At 36.5% G+C, this 26376-nt stretch overlaps 1 protein-coding gene across 2 annotated transcripts; it reads left to right on the plus strand.

The window, feature by feature from the left end:
- The first annotated feature begins 15172 nt into the window (after positions 1–15172).
- Positions 15173–18755, plus strand: LOC102602088 (nucleosome assembly protein 1;2). 2 transcript variants are annotated; one of them, XM_006338124.2, is made up of 12 exons: positions 15173–15343; positions 15474–15517; positions 15608–15703; positions 16752–16844; positions 16944–17034; positions 17108–17169; positions 17262–17446; positions 17545–17722; positions 17805–17848; positions 17945–18143; positions 18256–18273; positions 18375–18755. In XM_006338124.2, exons 1-12 carry the CDS (start codon positions 15298–15300, stop codon positions 18438–18440), a joined length of 1122 nt encoding a protein of 373 aa, XP_006338186.1. In that variant the 5' UTR covers positions 15173–15297; the 3' UTR covers positions 18441–18755. The 2 variants fall into 2 exon arrangements, with proteins under 2 accessions (XP_006338186.1, XP_006338185.1); XM_006338123.2 differs by having other exon boundaries at positions 15174–15343; positions 18372–18755.
- The last annotated feature ends 7621 nt before the right edge of the window (positions 18756–26376 follow it).

Raw genomic sequence — 26376 nt, forward strand, 5'->3', positions numbered from 1 at the left:
TAGCCAATACCTGTTCGTCTGGAATGTATCATTCATTTCAGCCCTATCTCCTAATTTGAGCATAGCTTCCTCCTCCAATCTGGACAAATGGTCGAAGCGCAATTGCTTCTACCCATTTTGATACATAGTCAACCGCAACAAGAATATACTTCATCCCATGTGAGCTCACATTAACCCATGAAATCAAGGCCCCAAACATAAAATAACTCAATCACCAATATTGGATTCATAGGTAGCTCTTGACTCTTTGCAATTCCTCCTTCTCTTTGGCAACGGTCACAAGACTTGGCAAAATCATGAGCATCTTGGTGGATGGTAGACCAGTAATACCCACACTGCAAGATTTTATGAGCAGTCTAAATACCACTATGATTTCCACCAACTGGCGATGATCGACACGCCTCTAGTATACTCATCATCTCAACCTCGGGCACACAACGACGAATAATCCCTTCAGCACAAATACGAAACAAGTAAGGCTCATCCCAAAAGAACTTCTTCACATCATGTATAAACTTTTTTCTTTGGTGAAACGACAAATCCGATGGAACCAAATTACTTGCCAAGTAGTTAGCAAAATCCGCGAACCAAGGGATAAGATCAAAAAGAAGTAGCCAATACCTGTTCGTCTGGAATGTATCATTCATTTCAGCCCTATCTCCTAATTTGAGCATAGCTTCCTCCTCCAATCTGGACAAATGGTCGGCAACCTGATTCTCTGTCCCCCTTCTATCTTTCACCTCAAAATCAAACTTTTGCAGCAACAATACCCATCTAATCAACCTCGGTTTTGCACCCTTTTTAGCCATCAGATACCTCAATGCAGAATGGTCAGTATGCACTATGACCTTAGTACCAAACAAGTAGGATCAAAATTTCTCGAATGCGAAAACCAAATCAAGGAGTTCATGTTCAGTCACTGTATAGTTCTTTTGAGCCACACTTAGAGCTTTGCTAGCATAGTAAATCGGATAAAGAATCTTCTCTCACCTCTGTCCTAATACCACACCAAGTGCCACTTTACTCGCATCACACATCACTTCAAATGGTTGCCCCCAATCCAATGAAATAATGATAGGTGCGGAAACTAGCCTTGCTTTCAACTCTCTAAATGCTCTCAGACAAGCATCATCAAAATCAAACTTACACTCCTTTTCGAGCAGTTTGCACAATCGGTGTGAAATTTTGCAGAAATCCTTAATAAACCTCCGATAAAAGCCTGGATGCCCAAGAAAACTTCTAACACCTTTAACAGAGAAAGGTGGTGGAAGCTTTTCTATTACCTCAACTTTCGCTTTATCAACCTCAATACCATTCTCAAAAATTCGATGACCCAGAACTATTCCCTCTTTCCCCATGAAGTGGCAGTTTTCCCAATTGAGCACAAGATTGCACTCTTCACACCGTTTTAGTACCTCGGCTAAATGCATCAAACAACCATCAAACGAGTAACCTACCACATAGAAGTCACCCATAAATACCTCAATAGTGTCCTCCACCATATAAGAAAATATTGACATTATGCAATGCTGGAAGGTCGCTGGAGCATTACCTAACCAAAAATGGCATTTTTTTGAAGGCGAAAGTCCCATAAGGACAAGTGAATGTGGTCTTCTCTTGGTCTTTCGGTGGCTATGGAGATCTGATTGTAGCCTGAATACCCATCAAGAAATCAATACCAACCCTTACCAGCAAGACGATCCAACATCTATCCATAAACGGCATCGGGAAATGATTTTTTTTGTCCAAGCATTCAACTTACGGTAGTCCATGATACTCGTCATCCGGTTATTGGCCTCATCGAAACAAGCTCATTCTTCGTATTAGGAACCACAGTAATCCCACCTTTCTTAGGTACACACTAAACATGACAGACCCAACTACTATCTACAATGCGGTATATGACTCTAGCATCCAACCATTTGATGATTTCCTTTTTCACTACCTCTTGCATAGGTGGATTTAGTCTCCTTTGGTTCTCAATACTTTGCTTGCTGTCCGGCATGAGTTGGATTTTATGAGAAAAAATGTCGGGAGGAATCCCAATAATGTCCGCAATAGTCCATCCAATAGCCCGTTTGAACCTTTTCAACACTAAACCAATGCCTCTACTTGTACCTCACTCAAATTGGCCGCAATGATTACCGGCACAGTGCCATCTCTCCACAAGAATACATACCTCAACTGCGATGGTAGAGCCTTGAGCTCAATTTTTGGAGCTTCTTCATCAGACGGTTTTGCAGGTGGAAAGTCGCGATTCTTCATATCTAGCTCCAACTTCTTTAGCTTGGAACGAAATTCGAACCTATCAAGTGCGGTAACTAATTAATCATAGTCTTCATTACCATCACCATCAAAATTCATAATTACCACTGTCAGTGCATCAACACCCAACCTCTCTTCAATAGATACTTCAGAACCTCTCTCCACAATATGATTCACCACTGATACGGACTTGAGATCGCTTTTCTGCTTCATAAACCTACAGATATTGAAAGTTACTTCTTCATTATTCAATCGGAACTTCATCTGCCCTCTCTCCATATTGACCAAAGCGCGCCCAGTAGCAAGGAATGGTCTCCCTAAGATGATGGGAACCTCAAAATCAACCTCACAATCAAGTATCACAAATCCGCCGGAAAAATGAATGACTCCACTTTTATAAGGACATCTTGGAGAACATCAATGGGCTTCTTCACAGTTCTATCGGCCATGAGTAGTCGCATCGCAGTCAGTTTTGGAGCCCCTAACCCCAACTTCTTGTAGATAGACAATGGCATCAGATTAATGCTAGTATTCAAATCACACAACGCCTTCGCAAAATGCAACAACCCAATGGTACAAGGAATAATGAAAGCACCAAGATCCTCTTTCTTCTGCACAAGTGACCTAGTAGCAATAACACTACAATTATGCAACCTCTCATCACTCTCAAAACTGACGGCCCTTTTTTTGGTCACCAAATCCTTCATAAATTTCTCATACCCAGGTGTTTGCTCCAAAGCTTTTATCAATGGAACATTGATGGAAAGTTGTTTCAAGATAGTAATGAACCTGTGGTATTTTCCTTCTTCGGACTTCTTCACCAATCTTTGTGGGAATGGAGGTGGAGGTCTAGGCATGGGAACAACTTTTTGGGTCACCTCTACTTCCTTCTCTGTAGCATTCTTAAACTCTTCAGTAACCTCAATCTCATTATCATCTCTTTCTACCACAATTTCAATCTCAAAAGATATAAGGGGATCAATGGTCTGTTTACCTGCTCGAGTGGTGACTGCCATACAATGCCCATCATTCTTTGGATTCTAGATGGTGTTGCTGGTAAGTGTTCAGGCTAACGTGGATTCATTGTAGTGGACAACTGATTAAACTGCAGCTCAAGTTGCTTGATCGACACTGCATGGGCATCAACTTTTTGATTGATTCCAGAAAAGTCATTTCCCATCTCCTTCACATTCTCATCAGTCGCAGCAAACCTCTTCATCATCTTCTGCACCATATCCTTAATGCGTGACATACTACCCCCAGCTTCTCTATTGTCAGATTCCTGATTTACAGGTGGAACATAGGGCCCAGCTCTCTCATTCATGTTACCATAGTTGTTCCGATTGTAATTGTTGTCACAATTATAGTTCCCATCCCGGACATAGTTCCCTTCTCAATTGTAGTTTCCATAGTTTCGACCTTGGTTTTCTTGGCGCCAATTATCCGAGTTGGAATCTTGGGTGTTGGCTCGAAAACCCCCCGTCTCATCATTCACTAAATAAGTATCCTCCTCATAGTAGTATTCCTCAATTGGTGGTGGTGGAGTTCTAGTAAGATAGTTTACCGTATTCACTTTCTCTGCACCTCCACTCACATGCTTCAATACCAACCCAAGTTTTGTCCTCATCTGAGCCATCTCCTCACGAATGTCATCACTAGATTGATTTGGTGTAGCTTGAACAACGAATGTTCTTCTTCCAGTATTAGCTTTTCTAGCACTCCATGCCTTATTATTCCGAGAAAGCTTCTCCAATTTTTCAACGATCTCCTCAAAAGTGCACTCACCATAGGATCCTCTAGCGATAGTATCTAGAACAGCCTTTATGTTGTCATCCTGCCCTCTGTCGAAATACTCCTTAAATGACTCGTCATTTATGTGGTGATTTGGAACACTTCTGATGAACACAGTGAATCTATCCCAAGAACTACTCACAGACTCTCCAGGTAGTGCAACGAAATTATTCAATTTGTCCTTGTGGTTAAGCTTCTTAGACACTAGGAAATACTTTGCCATGAACACTCGATACAATTGGTCCCATGTATGAATTGAATTATATGGAAGCTCAACACACCACACCGCATTATCACCGGTCAATAATATAGGGAAGAATCTCAAGCCTATGACATTCATATCCAACTCCGATCACCCCAACCATGCGGGTCTTTCGAAGCTAGCCTAGAAAACAACCCTCTCGCTGTAAACATTTGCATCAGACTACTCGTCACCACAAATGTATGCCCTGGAGGTAAGGAGGGAGAACAATAGGTCCTTCTGATTCAACGGTATTGAAGTCGACCCTGTAGTCATCACACAATCTCAGTTCTGGCAGAATCTGTACCCTAGATGCATCTCTAAGTAGATTACCACCACGAACCTGAGCATTCTCATTACCAACTCTTGGCGGTTGCAATTCAACTCCATCCTCATACTCCTCTATGATTGGATTATTATGGACCTATTGATTATTCATTTTTCTCAAAGTTTTTCTTAGTTCCGGATCGTATGGGGTCAATGGTTCACCTCGACTCTGTGTACTTGGCATACACTAGAGTAGAAATCTGTAGAAAACAAAAACAAAAGAAAACGTAAAATCAGGAAATAATTGACTAAAGTTCAATAATGTAGTTAAACTTAATCTAAAAGCCTTATTCCCCGACAGCGGCGCCAAAATTTGATACGCTCAAATTACACCTCCCAAAAGAAGTATAAGCGATCATTGTCAAATAAAGAACCCAACTTGTAGGTTGGGGTCAATCCCATGAGGAAGATGGTCTAGACTTAAACTTAACTCACGATTATATCTGTTTAGTCAAATTATTTCCAAAACAAGTAAGCTAAAGGGGGGGGGATTTTTGTAAGTAAACAAGTAACAGATTATTGATTGTGGTAACAAATAAGCAGGATTCAAACTTTGTTGTTATCAATATGAGAGACAAACTAGGGCATATATGTTCCCCACGAGCTCCTAACGCAGTAATCCTAATAATAGTAATCCTTTCCTAGTGTTTTACATGCAAAGTTGGTAAGATAGGTATCCCTAAGTGATTGGTCCTCCAAATAGGGAATTTCACTACGCACCTTGGTCCGTCTACAAGTGTATACTTTACTAACCCTTACATTTACCTCAGATTAGACATCACATCAATGTATGGCTTAGTTTTCACCCTTGCACCAATTGACATTAGACTATTAGATAGCATCCACTAAATCTATGTTGTTAATTCTTTTCTCATTAACTACCTCATTGGTTTGGCAAGTAGCAACGAGGCGAGTTCTAATGTTGCGCACCATTAAAAAGACTTCTAAGGGAAAGAATTACCAATACATGCATAAACACTATTTAAGAATTACTTAATTATTATTCATACTTTGTTAATTGCTCATGGTTCCCACAACCCTAGTTGTCGATTTAGCTACTCATGCTTGAAAGAACACAATGCATGCTTTGATAAGAAGAATTCATGAACTTACGATTAGAGTAAAAGAAACCTGAAATCTCCAATTGAATTTCAAATTCAAAATCTTGTAAAACGAAATCCAGAAATCAAATTGCTAAAGTTGCAAGTTAATTGCACAAAATACCAAGAACTAAAAGTGAATAATATTGTCCAACCCTCAAAAACAAGGTTTACATTCCCTATTTATAGAAAAACATGTCCTAAACAAAGAGGAAACAAAATAAGGAAATAAACTTATGGAACGCAGCTTTGATCGACGACTCGACCTACGGACCGTGGGTCGACCTATGGACCGTGGGTCGACCTACGGTCCGTAGGTCCCCTCCGTTGGTCAACACTTAGAACTTTTTCAGCAGAGGCTGGAACCTTTAACTCTAGTTTATCATCGACGAACATGCAGGAGGGATCGTAGGTTGATCTACGGTTTATAGGTCTTCTTCTGTGGCTCCACACTTAGGATTTTCATCAGTACTAGGTACTTATTCAACAAGAAAGATGATAAACCAATGCTGATTTGGTGGATATTGCTTCTCCAAGAATTTGACCTTGAGATCAAAGATAGAAAGGGTACTGAGAATCAAATAGCTGATCATTTGTCTAGGTTGGAAGATTTTTCCCACGTACATGAAGGGGAACAAATTTGGGAAGAGTTTTCGGATGAACAATTAATGGCACTAGAGATCTCTCATGTGCCTTGGTATACAGACATAGTAAATCTGATAGTGAGTGGAGAGTACCCTCCGGATGCAACCACCCAACAAAAGAAAAAGTTAAATCATGATGCTAAGTTCTATATCTGGGATAAACCATTCTTATTCAAGCAAGGAGTGGATCGGGTGGTGAGAAGATGCATTCCGGAGTCTGAGGTTCAACAAGTGCTCGAAAGTTGTCATGCTAGCCCATATGGTACTACAATCTGGTTTCTTTTGGCCTTCTTTATTTAAAGATTCTATTGCTTTTGTGAAGGGAAGTGATAAATGCCAACAGTTGGGTACTATATCAAGAAGGCATAAGATGCCACTAAACATTATTGAGGTGGATTTTTTTTATTTGTGGGGTATTGACTTCATGGGTCCCTTCCCACCATCTAATGGAAACCAATATATCCGTATGGCTGTTGATTATGTGAGTAAATGGGTTGAGGTGGTAGCTCTTCCCTCGAATGATTCAAGAGTTGTGATTAAGTTCATCAAGAAGAACATTTTTACTCGATTTGGTACTCCAAGGGCAATCATAAGTGATGGAGGTAAGCATTTCATTAACCATCTAGTGAAAAATCTTCCTACTAAGTATGGTATTCGTCATAAGGTTGCTACAACTTACCATCCTCAAACGAGTGGCCAAGTGGAAGTTTCGAATAGAGTGGTGAAGCAAATCTTGTAGAAAATGGTGAATGCACAAAGAAAGGTTTGGTCTGAGAAGCTGGATGATGCGTTGTGGGCGTATAGGACTACATACAAGACATATGGACTTCTCTCTATCACATAGTGTTCGATAAAGCATGTCATCTTTCAGTAGAATTACAATACAAAGGTTATTGGGTGATAACGAGGTTAAATTTGAACCTGAGCTAGTCGGTAGAAGAGGGTGAATCAACTACATGAACTTGAAGAGTTTATGCTCCATATGTATGAGAATGCCAAGCTCTACAAAGAAAACACAAAAAGGTGGCATGAAAAACACATAGTTCTTCGCACTTTCACCCCAGGAGAAAATGTACTACTCTTTAACTCTAGATTAAGGTTATTCCTCAAAAAACTAAGGTCTAAATGGAGTGGTCCTTTCGAAGTGGTAAGAATGACCCAACATGGGACTGTTGAACTTAAGGAAAAACTGGCCCTATTTTCTTGGTAAACAGGAAAAGAGTGAAACACTACTTTGGAGAAGATTCGGATCATGATCGGGAGGCTCTTGAGCTGAATCACGAATGATCCAAGCTGAGTCAAGACGCGACGTTAAACCAAGCGCTACACAGGAAGCAATCCGTGAACAATATGTAATAGATAGGTAGTTTGTTTTAAAGTTTGAATTTTTGTTTTAGCGTAGTTTAAATTCTTAGAATCTAGGAAGTATTTTTATTTATTAGTTTTAGCTAGATAGGAGTTTTCATTATTTGTAACTTAGTTTGTAATAGTGCAAAAAATGAAAAAAAAATGGATGGCATACTAACTAGCGCGCCGCGCCACGAGGTAAACTTCAAAGAAGTTTTCTTGGCGCACCACGCCAGGCCTTGAACTTCATCGTGCCTGTCTTGGCGCTACGCTAGCGCATCGCCCCCCCATCACCCCACTACCTAGATTTTCGGGCAAAGTTTTTTTAAAATGGGTAAAACTCGATCCAACCTCTTTTAAAATCCCTAAAACCAAATCCCCCCCCCCCCACACTTTTCTACACTTCAACCAACCAAGCCCTCTTTCTTCCCCCCCAAACTCTTCACCTTCATCTTCTTCCTCTCTTCTTCTTCCAAGTTCCACCATAAAAACCCCACCCTCCCCACTAATTCCTCCCACTTAAAATCCTTCTACTTTCTTCAACTCTCTTCTCTCCCTATCTAAATTTTTTTCTCTTCTTCCTTCTCCCACCCAAACTGCCAACCGACCCCCCCTATTTTCTTCTATTTTTTCTTTTCTCACTTTTCTTCTTCTAGTTTATACTAATGGCGCCCAAAGCTAAAAATGTTGCAAGCGGAGCGAGTTCTAATCGGAAGGGTGAAGCTTCCGGGTCTTCATGTAGCAAAGTTCCATTTCAAAAATTTAGAAAGAAAGTGGTGGAGAGATATGGATATTAATGGATTGAGAGCCAAAATGAGGCAAAATACCTTGGGGACAAGTATGTAAACGAGGTAAGGTTGCAATATCAATTTCCCAAAATTTATAATACTGTGAATGCTCTTGGGTTATGGTTTATGTTTGAGAATCAGGGTGATTGTAACTTGACTTTAGTTAAGGAATGTTATGCAAATTGGATCACTGAAACTCGGTTTAATAAATTTGTGTCTATTCGAGGATAGGATGTGAAGTTTACCACCAAAGTGGTGAATTCGTTTTTGGGTACCCCTAACTGTGATGCTGAGAATTTTGATAGGCTGAAGGAAAGACCCCTTATAGAGATATACGTCATACATTATGTGGGGTAGAGTCTATTGCTAAGTGGGATAGGAGTTAGGACACCAAGAGACATTCCACTCTCCACTATGCAATTTTTAATCAAGTTGCGAGAGTTTGGTTGAAAATTGTGTGCAGTGTCTTTTTACCGGCGAAGCATCTTTCAGATGTGACGAGAGATAGGGTGGTGTTGGTTTATATGCTGATAAAGGGTATGCCCATTAATGTTGGGGCAATTTTAAGGCAAAATAAGATGAAGTTTAGGAATAATATGAGGTGGCGATTTTGTTATGGGGGGTTGATTACCCGGTTTCTGAGGGCTGAGGGTATAGAGGAAGAGTATGTGGATATGACTATTGAGTCGGCACCCTACTTGGTATGTAATATGGTTGATGTCACTCAGACCAAAGCACTCGACACGTCCCATGTACCTGTCTTATCGGCTCAAGAGCGGCAGGCACGAGATGATAATGTGATGGCTTGCATATTCGGCATGGCAGAGTTACAGCTGACGATCAGGGGTCACCGGTCACGGATAATGAGATGGTGACCTTGGCAGACCACAACCGTTGACAGAAAGTGCAGCTTATCTTTACAGGATTGGTCTGGCGTTCCAAGAGCCTCTTGATGATGATGAGGTAGATGATGAGGTTGTTGCTGAGGATGCTAACGCACTGATGGTGTTTGATGGAGGTCGTGATGATGACGAGGCCTAGAGGCCTAAGGGAGTATCTCTAACTTTATACTTTGTTTTTAATTGTGTGCACTGGACAGTGCTAATTTTTAAGTGTGGGGTGGGAGATATATCTCTTTTTGTATATAAGTTTTTACTGCTTTATCGAGTCTTAAATTTTTAGGATTAATTTTATTTTGGGTTCCTCACCAAATTTTTTTCGGTACTTTTACTGAGGATAGTCCCTTTGAACCGATTAGGATTAGTTTTATTGCTTTATTTAGTCGTAGAGTCGTCATAGAAGTGACAGTTCCCGATGATGGATGGATGACGACAGTCTTATGGGAAAATTAGTCACGTAGAGGAGTAGAATTGAGAAACCAACCTTCGTATTTTGAAACTATGTACGAAAAAGTTAGCTAGACGTCATGGGTAGTCACTATTGGAAAATGCAAAAAGAATGGTAACCTTGAAACAATCATGTGTTCTTTGTTTTGACTCTGAATGAATCTAAGTGGGGCTTAATTGTGTAGCAATACTGTAATGCAACTTGTATAAGCATGCTAGTATGATATGTCCTTATGTATGTCATGATGCCATGTGTGGTGAGTTATTTTTTGGTTTTTGCTTTAATTGCTATCTAGAACTTGCCATGTGTGTGTTAAATGAGTAGCTTGTGTGACTTAGGGAATATGATTGAGGAGTTTCTTTGAAAAAGCCAATTCTTGACTCTAATTGTATGCCTACCATTGAAATTACCCCTAGTAAAACCCCATTGAGCCTTTAGCCTTGTTTGTTTGTTAAGCCACATGAATAAGCCGAAACCCTTTTGATTGATACCAAAAAAGTTTATCATAATGTAATCCTTAATGCACTATGTTGAGAAGAAAGGTTGAAAATTGGTAAAGTGAAAAAGGATGGAAATGCTATGTTATGTGGAGACTAAAAGTTTAGAAAACAATATGTTTTGGCCCTGGTCCTTAGTGGACAATGTGCACCTCAAGTAAATTGAGGGTGGCTAGTTTAGAGTATGCTCAAAACATTGGCCCTGGTCCTATCAAGGATATTGTACGTACCTCAACTCAATTGAGGGTGGCCAGTGAAAAGGCATTCTAAAAATAAAATAAATATATATATATATATTTAACAACAAAAAGAGAGAATAACGGGCAAAAGTGGAGCAACAAAAAGGGAAAATATTCATGAAGTATGTGCTAGGGAGAAAGAACAAAGCTAAAGATGGTGTTTGTAGGCAAAGCAATGCCATGTGCATTAGGGAGGTGTAGTCACTAAATGCGTCCTAAATATCCCCTCCCTTACCTTAAGCCAACATTACAACCAAATAGAAGTCAACTTGATTCCTTGAGAAATATAATGTGAAAGTGAAAATACACTATGGGCAAGCTTATGGCATATTAAGAGAAGTAAGTACTTCATTTGTGAGAGTGAGTACAATTTTCGAAAAATAGGCCTTGTTTATAATATGATTGCTTGAGTGAAAGGCTATACTAAACACAAATGAGTGAGGGCATTCATGACACATGTCTGGATTGTCTAATTGGTGTGTTTGTATGAGTTTGCATTGGCCCGGAAAAATAATAAAAGAGTCATTCTTTGAGCATGTGTTTGTAACTTGGTGCATCATAATTATATAGTAAAATTGTTTAAATATTGCATCCAATGTGAACTACAAAATCATGATTAAATGTGTTTGGTTGATTTTTAAGGTGGGTTGATAAGTCCAAGGGTTGTGAAAAAGAGTTGATAGTTTAAAGATTGTTCGAGGACGAACAAAGGTCTAAGTGTGGGGTGATGATCTTAGGCATAGTTATATGCCAAAGTTGTCTATATTTGCCCATGTTGTGATTGAATTAATGAATAATCTTGAGTCTATTAGCTTGATTTTGTTAAACTTGTGATGATTATGCACCAAAACATTTGATTAGTTGTTTCACAAACTTTTATGGGAATAGGAGTTGACGCGAAGGAAGAAGGAGCAAAGAAACGCGAAAATAGACTAAGGCTGGAATCCCCAGGGCTTGGCGCTCTATCTAGCATGAGGAGCCAATGGCCAAACTTCAGGGGCCTTTGCCAGGTGCTCTGATGGGAGTTGCGCGCCAAGGCCAAAACTTTAGGGGCCTTGGCTTGGCGTGATGGGAGGCGCAGCGCCCCAGCCATGTTCCGACTTTTTCAACAAAAATAGATTAAAATAGGATTCTAGTTGAAGTAGAATTTGACTCTATTTTTCCCAACTTCTATAAATCGACCTCTATGGCTATTTTGTTGGGAGTTCGACATTATTTTGGTGTGCAAGAGCAAGTTCCATCACTTGTAATAGGTTTCAATTTTCTAACTCTTTTTATTTTCGAAAATCGCATGAACAATTGTATTTTGTGATTTTTGAATATTATGAGTGGCTAAACGCCCTAATTCTGGGCTGTAGCTACGGATTGAATGTTGATTATTTAAGGTTCTTGAATTAATTCTTTGTTGTCATTATAAGTTACTTATATATTCTTGTTTTAGTATTTTATGCTTGCGCACCATAAGATAAATCTATTGTCTATTCTTAAAATCGAGAGAGGAGAGAGTAGATATACCAGAGAATATAGAAAGCTCGATCATCCATTGTGAGTTGATGTGTGTTCAGGAGTAACGCCTGGACGAACAACTTGCTTGGTTACGAAACAGGATGAAATATAAATGCTCGCCAGTTAGGCCTGCTATCCCCGCTCAACAATGTAGTTAGACAGCTAACTGGTAGGCGACTAGAGGTCGAGAGACCCGACTCATACAATTAACCATGTAAACTAGTAACTTGATAACCAAAAATTAGTTCATTGCCTAAGATCTGATACATGAAATCCATTGCATGCTGCAGCCCTGGAATTGTCTTTTACTTGCTTAAAACATCATCTTAAAGTCGTTCACAATTGGTTACTTTTAGTTATTGCATAAGTAAGGATAGTAGTTACTAATCATCACAATCTTCTTAAAAGGTTACTTTTGTTTAGTTGTAGAGTTAAGTATTAAATATAAGTCGATCACAAGTCCCTTGGGAACGAAAACTCGTTTTTTAAATAAACTATATTACTTGAGCGACCACGTACACTTGCGTGTATACTAGGGAGAAACAACTACCGTGAATTTTTCTTCCTTTTCTAGTCCATTTCTGGACCTATACTCTCTTTACTTGTTTATTTTGGGGTTAATCCCCATACCCTAAACTACGGATAGGTGTTTTGGTACATAACTTTAAGGTTCTAGAGAGAATTATTTTTGCAATTATTTGGTGACTTGGTTATTGTTTATGAAAGTTGCTTTTAAAGATTGAAAATTGCTTTTTTAATTAAAATGTTGTTCTATAGTTGAGGTATTGTTGGTGTGTTGGTAGAAAGTTGGTTCTCCCACTAGGGTTTAGTGTGGGTGCCATTTATGGCGGGTCGGGGTCGTGACAATCTTGGAACAAGCACATTACTCAACGGATGAATTTTCCTCTCCTTCATGCCTCAAAACGTTTAACATCTAATAAACAAGCAATTTCAAGAGTAACTAATCATTTAATCTCTAAATAAATGCTTTGGGAATTCAAACCCACTATTTTTACCCTTATTCACGATCTATAACATTACCCAAGGGTCATTCAATCCCTAATTAATTTTAGGGAAAAGGGTTTGATATACCATCAACTTTGCCATTTAGAGTTGATATACCCCTCGTTATGAAAGGGGAATACCACTTTCATAACGAGGGGTAATCACATTATCTAAGTTAATGGAGTTTATATTCTAGTTACCCTCTCTTAAGTGATTTTAATTCTAAAAGGTCCCATCTTTGTAAATTTTAAGGCAAACAACCACCGCAATTCATAATTTAGAACAATAAGTTCATTCTAGGAAGTGAAAGCTTACAAACTAGAAGCAATTCTAGGTGATATTACACATACTCATAGGTTTTCCCCACAATTTCATGAACCTAGGGTTCTAACCCATAATTCCACCATTAATAGTAGTTCTAGTGATTCTAAGGTGTTAGAGGATTAATACACGAGAAGGTTGATGGAAAAACTTACCACACTAAAGAATTTTCGCCCTAGCCTTGGGAAAAATTGTCCCTCTAGAGCTCTGGAATGAGGATTTGGAGTTTATGAGTTAAGACTGGGTAAAACTGACTTACAAACTGCTCGTCCTTCACTATAGTGACCCTATTTCACTATGGCGAACTTCGCTACGACAAACCCATCTTCACTATGGCAAAAACAACTTTTCAACACATACACCTTTTAGTAAAATGACATAACTTTCTAGTACGGACTTGAATTAACGAGTTGTCGATGTTGTTGAAAAAAAAACTCGAAGAACTTTAATTGGATAAGTTTTACGCCATGTAACTCTTCATATTTTAGAAGAGGTGCTCGTTTGAAGTTGACTCTAGTAAAAACTTATATTAAAACTCTATCTGTAAGAACGTTTTCAACTCGCCTTTGTGTTAGGGGTTCTGTATGAACTTAGTTCATACCTAATGCAATCCCACACTAACAAACTGATCTTAATACCTATGGACAACTAAATTTCATCAGGTTCGAATGGTGTTTCAAATCTTAGTTGGAAGGTTTGAGGTATTACAATAAATAAAGTAATTGCTATCCCAACTCAAATTCATATTGAAAAAGAAATAAAAACATTAAAAAAAATCTCACACCATGACTGCAAAGATTTCAGTAACGTAGGAATGGATCGTTATAATATCAGACCGCGGACTACAATTTATCTTTATAGAAATATAATTATGAGTATTGGGCATATATGTCTTATACTTGACATAAATCTCCTATGTGGGCCATCATATGGTTAGTTGTATTAGAAATAGTCATAGGACATCATCACCTAGGCAAATTACTAGGCGCTAAGTAATAACAAACAACTCTTAATACGATGTATGATAAGCTAATAAGGTTAATTCGTAGGTAACAATTTCATAGTGTGTTTCAGTTACTATTTTGCTCATAAGTTATTTACTTTAATATTTGATTCATATGAGCATACATACTTGTCTATTTGTTATTATGTCTGCGTTACATACCAGTCATTGTACTAAACGTCCCTACAATTGAGGGCACTGCATTTTTATAATTGTTGGATCATGTTTATAGGACATCAAATATCCACGTTAAGCTATGTTGCCTATCTCAAACGATCTTTTGGTGAGGTTCATCTCTATCTGGAGCTAATGTATGTCTAGTGCCTCTTAGTTTGTGTTTAAAGGGTGCTAGTTGGGTATATCACGGTCCTACCTTAACTGATTGTTAGTTTTACTTCTTTCAAACTCTTTAAGAGACTTCCTAGACAACATACAATTATCATGTTGTATAGTTTTTGCTCAATTAACCCTGTATTATATATATGCAATTTATGTTGATTGTTCAAGTCAACATAGTTCAGCTAGCATAACTTTGTTATATATCATAAAAAACTATCTACACAATAAATATTCATAGGGTTCTTTTTCGCCCTTTCCGGGCCGGGCCTGACATAAACCTTCAGATTTTAAAAAGATAAAAGAGAGTAAAAAAATAAAAAAAATAAAAAAATAAAGGGGGACTGGAAAAAAAAATAGTTGATGGAGAAAACCAAACAGGGCCTTATATAGACGGTCAATATAAAAGTAATCTGAGCAGCTAGGTTTTCTGATAAAAAGAGAGCGAGGGAGAGAGGTAAAGAGCTTAAATTGAGGCGCTTAGCAACTTCTCCCCCTCTCTCTCTCTATTTGGCTTGTTCAACCTCCTTCCACTCCATAATGAGCAACGCAAAGGACAACTTCAGTGTTGCCGATCTCAGTGCTGGTAAAACCCCTTATCCCTTAAACCCCTTTACATGTCTGTATATACTATTTGGATATTTGCCTCTCTTTAATCAGCCCCCAGTTGTTTGTTCTCTCTTGTTTAATATCTCTAATTAAAATCTGTTGTGTAGCTTTGAATGCGGGGGACCGAGCAGACCTTGTCAATGTACTCAAAGTGAGTCTTTTTAATATGTTTTTATGTGTTAGTTGTGTTGTAAGTTAATAATGAATTTTTGGCTGACGTTGTGGTGGTTTGTATTTGAAGAATAAACTTCAGGATCTTACTGGGAAACACTCAGATGTGCTTGAAAATTTGTCGCCCATTGTCAGGAAGCGTGTTGAGGTTCTCAGGGAGATTCAGGCACGTCCAATTGCTCTTCAAAAGTTTTCTTTTATGCCACTTTACTCTATTTATCATATACATTTGTTATCTATATATGATGTCACGACCTAGAACTCAATTGGGAATTAGTTTACTTTGATGGAAAGTATTTCAGTTAATCATGTTGCAAATTTGTTGTGTGCCAGTGTCAGAGCCTGATATTTTATACATCTAGGTTATGAACCTGCAACCTATAGCAACGTTTAAACCAGACAGTTTCCCTTATATCAAGTGGATTTAACAATTTATACATTTTTAAAATATTGTTTTTCCTATTTTTGTGCATACTGAATTTTTGATCCTTCATGCACTCCTGGTTGTGGCCCTGATTCAAAATCCATTGTAATTGAAGAGTTTAATTAAAGAAAAGATCTACACTTGGTTTTTATACTACTTATATACTCTTTGACATTTTGTGTGTCATATGTGGTGTGCATGATACAGCTTGGGAATTTGTTTATTTGAACAAGCATCCATGAAAAATGTTATATCAAGTCAAAACACCTGACTAGTTTTTATTGGATTATTGCTAATCTTTCATTGATTAGTTTTGTTTCTGATGTTATACCAAATGTTTGTTTTTTATTCTTTGAGTTATAGGCTGAAGCACAATTTTGCATTGTTTTGTGAAGTGGTTATCCAAGGCTAATGTTTGCTAATACTACTGTTCAGAATAAAGTTAACTCTGTAGTCTTCTCTTAAAGTAGGACTATATTAATAAGCTGACTTTCAGAGGAGTATTTAACTACAATGCAGATAATATTGAACACTTGGATTAGTCATAATGTGTACTTCAGCGTCTCATTAGTTTACTGTGTATTATGTGCATAAGTTTTCAAGTTATGTTTAACTTAAAACTGAATTTGGATACACTTAGTAATGTTGTTATTTGTGGAGGCAATCTTCTTGATGCTCAAACTTTGTATTTATCTGGATTGTTGGATTTCTTTTGGAAGTTCTTGCTTTTGTCTAATTTTTATATTTGTGACCAGGAGTGATGAGTTTTTCCTCTTTCTTAATTGTACAGACTCAACATGACGACTTGGAGGCAAATTTTTTTGAAGAGAGAGCTGCACTTGAAGCCAAATACCAAAAGTTTTATCAACCATTATACACAAAGGTTTGTGCCACAGGATATACATTTAACACTAGTACAATATATGCTTTGTTTCTGTGGTATGGGATGTATAATCAATGTTGTTAAAATACACATTTGCAGAGATTTGAAATTGTGAATGGGGTTATTGAAGTTGAAGGGGGAACAACTGAGGCTGCAGTAGCAGACCAGCAAGTGGATAAAGATGCAGTGGGTATGTTAACTATCACTTTTGGGTATATTGATTCTTTGGTATGGTCAATATTAATCCAATTGGCTTTTAATAGAGAAAGGTGTCCCTGATTTTTGGCTCACGGCTATGAAAAATAATGAAGTGCTATCTGAGGAGGTAATTGTTGTTAGGTGCTTTACTCTAGTTACTACAACAGTTTCATTAATTGTCAGTCCACTCATGTCAATATGGTCTTTTTGGAAATGCAGATTACCGAGCGAGATGAAGAAGCTCTCAAATTCCTCAGGGATATAAAGTGGTCCAAGATTGATGATCCAAAGGGTTTCAAGCTTGAATTCTTCTTCGAGACTAATCCTTACATCAAAAACACTTTGCTTACTAAAACCTATCACATGATTGATGAAGATGAACCAATTCTGGAGAAGGCAATAGGGTATGTCACTACATTATTATCTGCAACCAAAGTTTTTGATTGATTTGGCATAATTATTTTCTCCCAATGGTTTCTCATGTTCTCTCCTCAATCTATAGGACTGAGATAGAATGGTATCCTGGAAAATGCTTGACACAGAAGATTCTAAAAAAGAAGCCAAAGAAGGGGTCAAAGAATGCCAAGCCTATCACTAAAACAGAACAGTGTGAAAGTTTCTTCAACTTCTTTAGTCCACCTCAAGTGCCGGAGGACGAAGAGGATTTTGATGAAGATGCTGTAAGTACTGCTATATCCTTTGTTCCACATCTGTTTTGGAGTTCCAATTTATCTGTAACATCATCCTTATACTTATTGACAGGCTGAAGAACTTCAGAATTTGATGGAACAAGATTATGATGTTGGGTAAGTCTATCTGACGGCAATTTACACAAACATATATTTTGACTGAAAGAGAATGGTGCTGATGATCTTTGTTTTTGCTCCTGATTGTTTATGAAGGTCAACAATTCGAGATAAAATCATTCCACATGCAGTTTCATGGTTCACTGGGGAAGCTGCTGAGGATGATGATTATGCTGACTTGGAAGATGACGAGGATGAAGATGATGATGAAGAGAATGAGGAGGACGAAGAAGATGAGGATGAAGAAGATGATGAGGACGAAGAGGAGGAAGAAGATACCAAGACCAAGAAGAAGGTACTTAGTTTCACTTTTCCCGCATCTATTTTTAGCAACTAAATTATCTTTTGGAGATGAAATGATTAGGAAAGCTAACACCTTTTGTCTGTTGTTTGAAATGTCACTGCAGTCAGCTGCTGCCCGCAAGGTATGATCTATGATTTCATCTTTGTTTCTGAACGTCATTCAAGATTCTGTCTGCATAACTTGATAGGGATCTAATTGTTGATATTCATTCCATCACAGAAGAGTGGAAGAGCTCCTGTAGGAGATGGTCAGTCTGGCGAGAGGCCACCAGAGTGCAAGCAACAGTAGCTTCTTATTGAAGAGTGGTTCAATGTGTTAGTGTTTTGAAAAGTTGGATGAGATGGTGAAAAGTTTGTGCAATTTGGATGGCTGGCTTTTGTTATATATGGAGTTATGCTTAGAACAATCTGTTAGAATCATTTTTCTTTCAATATTGTTGTCTTTTATTCTCTCCCAGTCATTTTTGGTCTTTTTATTCCTTCAATTTTCGAGGGAGATAGAATGTGATGAGATTAGCGAGACCTATTTTGTGATTTCTTCTTGGATTTGGATAATTCAAATTTTTCATGAGGTTTCATTTGACGAGTAAATTGATAGTCTGTACAATTTTCTTGTTATGGATGACATGAAATTCTAATTATACTAGTTCAGAAACAACGTTAAATTTTTTAAGTAGAAGCTGATTTGACATTTTTACAAGTGAGATACAATAACAGAGAATTATTTATTTATCTAGAAATAACTTGTTTCAAACAACTGAAGGACCCTTGTTATCAGGCTTAGCAATTAGCATTACTAACTAGATAATTGAAGGCCAGTTCATGGGCTCAATATAATTAATTATCTTTTCAATTTTAATTTAAAAAAAATTACCTAAATTCACATCTTATTTTATTATAGTTTCTAAAATTTCCTACCAATTAAAAAAAATTAACCTAAATTCACATCTTATTTTATTATAGTTTCTAAAATTTCCTACCAATTAAAAAAAATTAACCTAAATTCACATCTTATTTTATTATAGTTTCTAAAATTTCCTACCAATTAAAAAAAATTAACCTAAATTCACATCTTATTTTATTATAGTTTCTAAAAATTTCCTACCAATTAAAAAAAATTAACCTAAATTCACATCTTATTTTATTATAGTTTCTAAAATTTCCTACCAATTAAAAAAAATTACAAAAATCCCCTCTCAGATACATTCCTATCATCTGTCAGGTACATCACTATCTCCTCTCGGATACATCCATATCCTCTCTCGAATACATCTTTATCCCCTCTTGAATACATCTCTATCCTCTCTTGGATACATCTCTCTCCTCTCGGATAAACCCATATTCCCTCTCGAATACACTCCTCCCCTCTCGAATTCATCCGTGAGATATGTGTCTGCAAGCTTCCTGAATAGTATCACGATCGATGTATCCGCATGTCTGTTGATGTATTCGAAATTTTTTAATTCTAAGAAAATTTTATAATTTGAAAAAGAGTAGGAATATAATGTAATTAGCTCTTAACACTATGAAAATTTATGTAATTTTTACTTTAATTTGTGTGACATTTTTCTTTGTAGTCAATTTCAAAAGAATGATGTAGTAATATATCTAATAACATTTTGACTTCAAAATATTCATTTTATTCTTACAAGATGATTTATAGTCATATGAACATCTATGGTTTGTTTTAGACCACGAGTTTTAAAAGTGTTTTTTTTTAAAAAAAAACTTCATGTTAAGTCGAATAAACATTACATAAATCGAAATGGAGTGAGTACAAACTTTAGATCAATTTTATATTTATGAAATTTAAGTTTTTGTAACCATTTTTCCTTTTAACAAAATTTAAAATGAAAATACTAAACCTTTTTCACAATTATTTTTTATAGTATTTTTTTTTATCAATATTCGGTCGATAATAACCAAAATTGTAATGAAAATAAGGTAATAAAGTAACTTGAAATTCAAGTATTGATATCAATTGAGAAAACATTTATTTTTAAGTTGTAAAGCATTCATAATCTAATATTTAATATGCTCCTTACTCTCGACGAATGACACTAATTTATCATAATTCAAGATTGTAAGAAGTAGAAATCAAAACTAAAAAGTGCAACTCACTATTTTATGAAGGTCATTATGAGTTAATTGTCACTCACTAGAGATATGTCATATGTTAATTGTCATAATGAAACAACATGAAAATTATAAGAAATAATTTATTTATAGTTGAAAATTATTTATGAAAAATGGAGTACAAACTATATATTTAAGGGAAATATGTTTATGTCATATACATATTAGTGTAAAGAAATTTCACACTATAAGTTTATTTACTTATTTTAATATGTAATTTATTTTATTATGAAAATTTTACAAAATTTTGTATGTTTTATGAAAAATTGGTATGAATATTTTTATATGTCCTCATAGTAAGAAGTTCTTTACTTTATAATATAGAGGAATATAAATTATTAATTTAGAATTACCTTTAGACCTATAAAAATCATTAGTATGTTGTAAAAATAAAAAATTATTCTACATTAGCTTAATATATATTTTTGGTTTAATGAAAATTTTACACTATATAAAAAATAAATTTATACGAAGTGCAATATCTCATTAAAATAGACTAATTATTAGTCTATATTTAAAAAATTTAAGAAAAAAAGTGTGATTGAAAATGTAGGTCCATGTTAAATCTCACATCATTAGGATACACATGGCATTTAGGAAAATATATTTGGTTGTCTTGTCATTACAAATCTATTACCACTTTTTTGATGTCATAAGAAACAAACATTCTAGAATCTTTATGAATTGACGAATTTGCCCTTGGTCGTCCTCAACTTGGCTCTTCTATTTAATAGAAATATCACTTGGTACATACCTTAATTTTTTTTTATTAGGATACCTCCTGACAAATTAATAAGGGTAAAGGGTCAAATATGCCCCTAAACTTTTCGAAAAGGTCTAGATATACCCCCGTTTAAAGTTTGGCTCACTCATGCCCTCGCCGTCCAACTTTTGGTCTAAATATGCCCTTATGGGCGTTAGTTGGCCAGCTCATTTTATCCAACTCATTTTACATTTTTTTAAATGCCAAATGGAAATGCCACGTCATTTTTACATTACACGTGGCATTTATATTAAAAGGGAAAGGGCTCGCTTATGCCCTAAACTATCCAACCCACTTTTAAAACACCTATTCGACCCATAAATCACCCCTCTTTTAAATAACCTTTCCGACCCGACCCGACCCAAAACCCATCTCTTTTAACCCATTATCAAAGCCCTAATTTGTTGTTAACTTCTCCATTTCCATTGAAAGAAACTTGCGGCGCTAGGGTTCTTAGAAGATTTACGAAGCTTGCGGTGCTAGGGTTCTTAGAAGATTCAAGAAGCTTGCAGCTCTAGGGTTCTTAGCAAATGTACAAGTTGAAGGTAAGTCTTCTATAATCAGTAAATTATATATTCGATTTTGTTACAATTTCTTGTTAGGTTAGCGTTATCTAAATAAAGTCGACCTAGTGAGGCATGTGTTGTATTTGATTTGTGTCTACCAAAATCACTTGAAATGTATTGTTTAATGTTAGAGGAAGTACTTTTATGCCCTTGTGAGCTTTGTTTTGTTTCTCTTTGGTGGTCTCGAGATGATGTTTGTCTTTTAGGGTTTAGTTTATTACATTTTTGTAGCTTTTAATGTGTTTGGTTTGATGTGGTCCCTCTGATTTTACTGTTTCTTTCATGTATTTTTGAAGGATGATTGATGAAGTTGAAATTGTGTTCAACTACAGGGGTAGTTGGGTCATTTCACCTCTGTTGGTTTACACTAAGAAATTGGTGCACTCTTGGCTTAATTTTGACCTGAATTATTGAGTCATAAAGATATATGTGATGAGTTTACTTCCAAGCTAGGGCTTTCTCGGGTTAAACAATTGTTAGTTACTGGGCCCTCTGAAAAGTATTATATAGTAGATGGGGATGATGGAATTAGGGCCATTCTTAGCCTTTTATGTGAGAAATTTAAAGTCATCAACTTCTTTTTTGTGGAGGAGGGTGAGCTCATAGTCTTTGCCCAAAATATCACACAATATTCTGAATCATGTTTAGTAGATGTTGAGGTCGGTATAGATTGTGAACATAGTGTTGGTTCTGATTATGAATGGGATCTTTCTGAGGGTGAGGAATGTGATTATGAGTGGATGAAGGCTATTAGCAAGGAAAGGGGAAGAGTAGTAGGTGAGAGGTTGGAAAACTTCAAGGAATTGCAAGTTGGTATGACATTTAAGGACATGAAAGAAGGTAGACAGGTTCTGAATTATTATGCATTAGCTAACAAAAAGAATTTGACTATAATCAAAGGTGATACAAAGAGAACTAGGTATGGTTGTGATGTGGAATGTCCCTTTAGGTGTTTGATTTCAAGAGATGACAAAACTGAAGGGTTTAAGATTAAGACTTTCATCAATAAACACACATGTGAGGAGTCCTTTTTAATGCTAGAGCTGATACAATTACTTTAGCTCAGTACTTCAAGAACAAGCTTCAAAATAATCCCAAGTATAAGGTAAAAGATATGAGAGGAGAGCTTGAAAATGACTTGAAATTGAATGTGTGTCAATCCAAACTTAAAAGGGCTAAGAGGATGGATCTTGAGAAGTTGGAGGGTAGTTTTATAGATGACTACAACAAGATTGAGGCCTATGCACAAGAGCTTAAGCAATCCAATCCTGAAAGTGATGTTTTGATAAATATCTCTAAGGATGCCCTAGCTGAAGGAAATAGAATTTTTTTGAGGATGTACATGTGTTTTGATGCTCTTAAAAAAGGCTGGAAATTTGGTTTGAGGCCATTAATTGGACTTAATGGTACATTCTTGAAAGGATATGTAAGGGTATGATGTTGGTTGCACTAGGACAAGATTCTATGAACAGTTTCTATCCACTAGCATGGGCAATAGTGGACAAAGAAACAAGTAGGACATGGTGTTGGTTCATTGAGCTATTGAAGGGGTCTTTGGACCTTAAAGATGGTGCAAAAATCACATTAATTTCAGATATGAAAAAGGTATGATGTTGTTTTTAACTCAATTTTTACTTACTGTTTTAATACACTTTCATTCTCAATTTTTACTTACTGTTTTAATACATATTCATTGTCAATTTTACTCACTGATTTAATACACATTCATTGTCAATTTTACTTACTGTTTTTAATACACATTCATTGTTACACACTTTCTAACAATTCCAAAAACACTTTTACTTACTGTTTTTAACACACATTAATTCTCAACCTTTACTCACTATTTTTAACCATCAGATTCTCATAAATTTCATGTTCTCATTTGTTTTATTTTACTGTTACAGGGATTAATAGATGTTGTTGACCAAGTGTTGCCTGAAGCTCAACATAGGTAGTGTGTGAGACATATTGAGAGTAACTGGTGCAAAAAATGAAGGAGTGGTCAAATGAGGAAGCTTATGTGGTGGTGTGCTTGGAGTTCCTATTATGAAGAGTTCAAGGACCAGTTGAATAAGTTGGGGAAATTATCAAACGATGGTGCAAGGGATTTGGTAAAGTATCCACCAAAAGCATGGTGTAGAGCTTATTTTGATACTCCATGTAATAACATGATGGTTGATAACAACTTCATTGAGTCATTCAATGCATGGATTCTTGAGGCTAGAGAAAAGCCAATAATCAAGATGTTAGAAGAAATAAGAGTACAAGTGATGAGATTGCTAGGGAAAAATGAAAAAAAGTTGAGGACTTGGGTTACTAATTTCAGTCCAGAATGCATGAAGTTGTACATTGATTATAGGGCCATAGCACATGGTTGTAAGGTGGAATTCAATGGAGATTGGGGATATGAAGTGTTTGATGGAGAAGATAGACACACTGTCAATCTAGAGCAAAAGAAATGCACTTGCAGAATTTGGGACTTATCAGGTATTCCTTGCCCTCATGCCATCAAAGCATTGACACACAAAAAAGTAGATCCAATAACTGAAATACATTAGTGGTATAGCAAGGAGGCTTACATTCTAACATATAAAAACAAGATGCAGCCTGCAAGAGGTCAGAAGTTCTGGAAGGTTGATCCTTCAAGTGCAATGTTACCTCCTGATGTTGTGAAACAGTTGGGTAGACCTAAAATGAAGAGGGATAGAGAACCAGATGAAGCAATAAAAAGAAAAGGTTAATGGTCTCAATCTAGAAAAGGCACTCAAATGACATGTAGCAACTGTGGTGAATCAAACCACAATGTGAGGTCCTGTTACAAGGTAAGGTATAATATTGCATGTTTTTCCATGTTTTTATTGTAAGCTAATTAACCTAAATACTAAAAAAATTTATAGGAAAAGTGTACTGAAAATAATGCACATTCAAAGAAGGTAAAAGGCCAATGTCTGACAATGAAAATGGTCCTGATGTTGAGGCTGGAACTGAGGCTGCAACACAAGAGTTTGAACCATATGGTCCTAATGTTGAAGATGAAGAAGCCCCACCTCTAAGACCAATGGTGATTTGTGAATTAGAGTGAAGGGTGAGAAGTTGAAGACAAGAGTTGTTCCAACTGGTGCTAGAAAAATTCAGTTTTATGGAGATCACACTGGTGCCTCAGTGCCAACTAATCTGCCTTATTCTCCGGTCAAAACAACATGGAAGGGCAAAGAAGCTATCCCTGCTGGACATGTGCAGATTCAGGCAAAAAAGAAAACAATCAAGATGATGGGGGTTAAGGGGAGAAGACAACATGTTCCTACATGATGATTCGTCGTAATTTATTTTCTATGTTAATTTTTGTGTTAATGCTCATGGTTAACCACAGTGGTTGACAAACAATATTGTTGATTAGTACTATGTTTGGACTTAATTTTCAGGTTGTGCGACTGTTATTTTGAATTTTTGAAATTATGTGCCTGTGTGGGCTGTGGTAGTGCCTTTATGTTAGACAATTTTAAATTGTGTTGCATTTTGACTTCTGCAATGTTGCAGGCTTGCAGCTTGTAGTGCTGCTGTTTTATTCAGTTATTTAATATCATATTTCATATTTGCGTTGAGAAGTTTCTTTAAGTGTTGTTGTGTTGACTGCTATGTAAGTGTTGTTGTGATTAACATTGCTGAGAACGTTGAGTGCATGTAATTGTTGTCCGTTGTGTTTCCTGGCAGAATGTGTAATGGTTAACCATTACCATTATTTCTCTGAAATCTCATTATTCTTCCTCCATTCTTGTAACGTGATTGGATCATCATAAAGGTATTCTCCTGCCAAGCACCTCCGATCCGTATACAGCTGAAAAGTGTGATAGTTATGTACATTCGACTTAGGGATATGAAGGGCAAATAACTAAAGAGAACCAAGGAACAACTGTACTTTATTTTAAAAGACTATTCCACAACTCGAATCGTGTTGATCACATGACAATAATTTTACCAGTTATAACATGAAAATGAGCAAAAATGCAAACCTTACAGAAACCATTAGTAGGAATTGTAGAGGAATTCAACAATTCTTCAACATGTCATCCAGGTAACATCTCTAAGTACTTTGATATACTACTTGTATAACTATTTTCCCCAATATTAGCTGCTACTGACACTTGTTGAGGAACAGAACCAAAAACAGGCAAAGTCTTTTTTGTGCAAATTTGAGACTTATTGAGATTTGTAACAGAATCTTGATTTGCACTCGATGAAGTTGCTGATGCTGATTCTGAGGAAGTATAAAGCGAAGAATTCACTGAAATTTTGACACCAGTTAATAGAAATCTATTATGTTTCTGTGTATGTTGATTAGCTTTGTGTATTGAAACATCACACTCTCTACATAGAATTGCTCTGTCTTGTTGACAAAACAAAAAAGCCCTTCTTTCCTGTAAAATTAAGTACCCAAAAAAATTAATAACCAAGGGACTATTGTCTCTGGTGCTTCAAAAAAATGCATATTCCCCTAAGCACCCTGGCATGTCATGTTACCCAAGAGGCGTGGCATTCAGAAACATGCTCAAAAGACATTTGAGCATACTCTGTCAGCACACATTTCAGCTTATTGTGATACACTAATCAACTAAACAAATAGCAAGGATCATTATAAATGTATGTGTATGGGCAGAAGCTCACAGAATCAATAAATAGCAAACTTAACAGATCATATAAACCAAAACGTCTACTTGAAATTGATCACATCAAAAGTCATGAACCACATCACACATGTT

Source organism: Solanum tuberosum, unplaced genomic scaffold (genome assembly GCF_000226075.1).
Source record: "Solanum tuberosum cultivar DM 1-3 516 R44 unplaced genomic scaffold, SolTub_3.0 scf00003, whole genome shotgun sequence".
Lineage (NCBI taxonomy): Eukaryota > Viridiplantae > Streptophyta > Magnoliopsida > Solanales > Solanaceae > Solanum > Solanum tuberosum.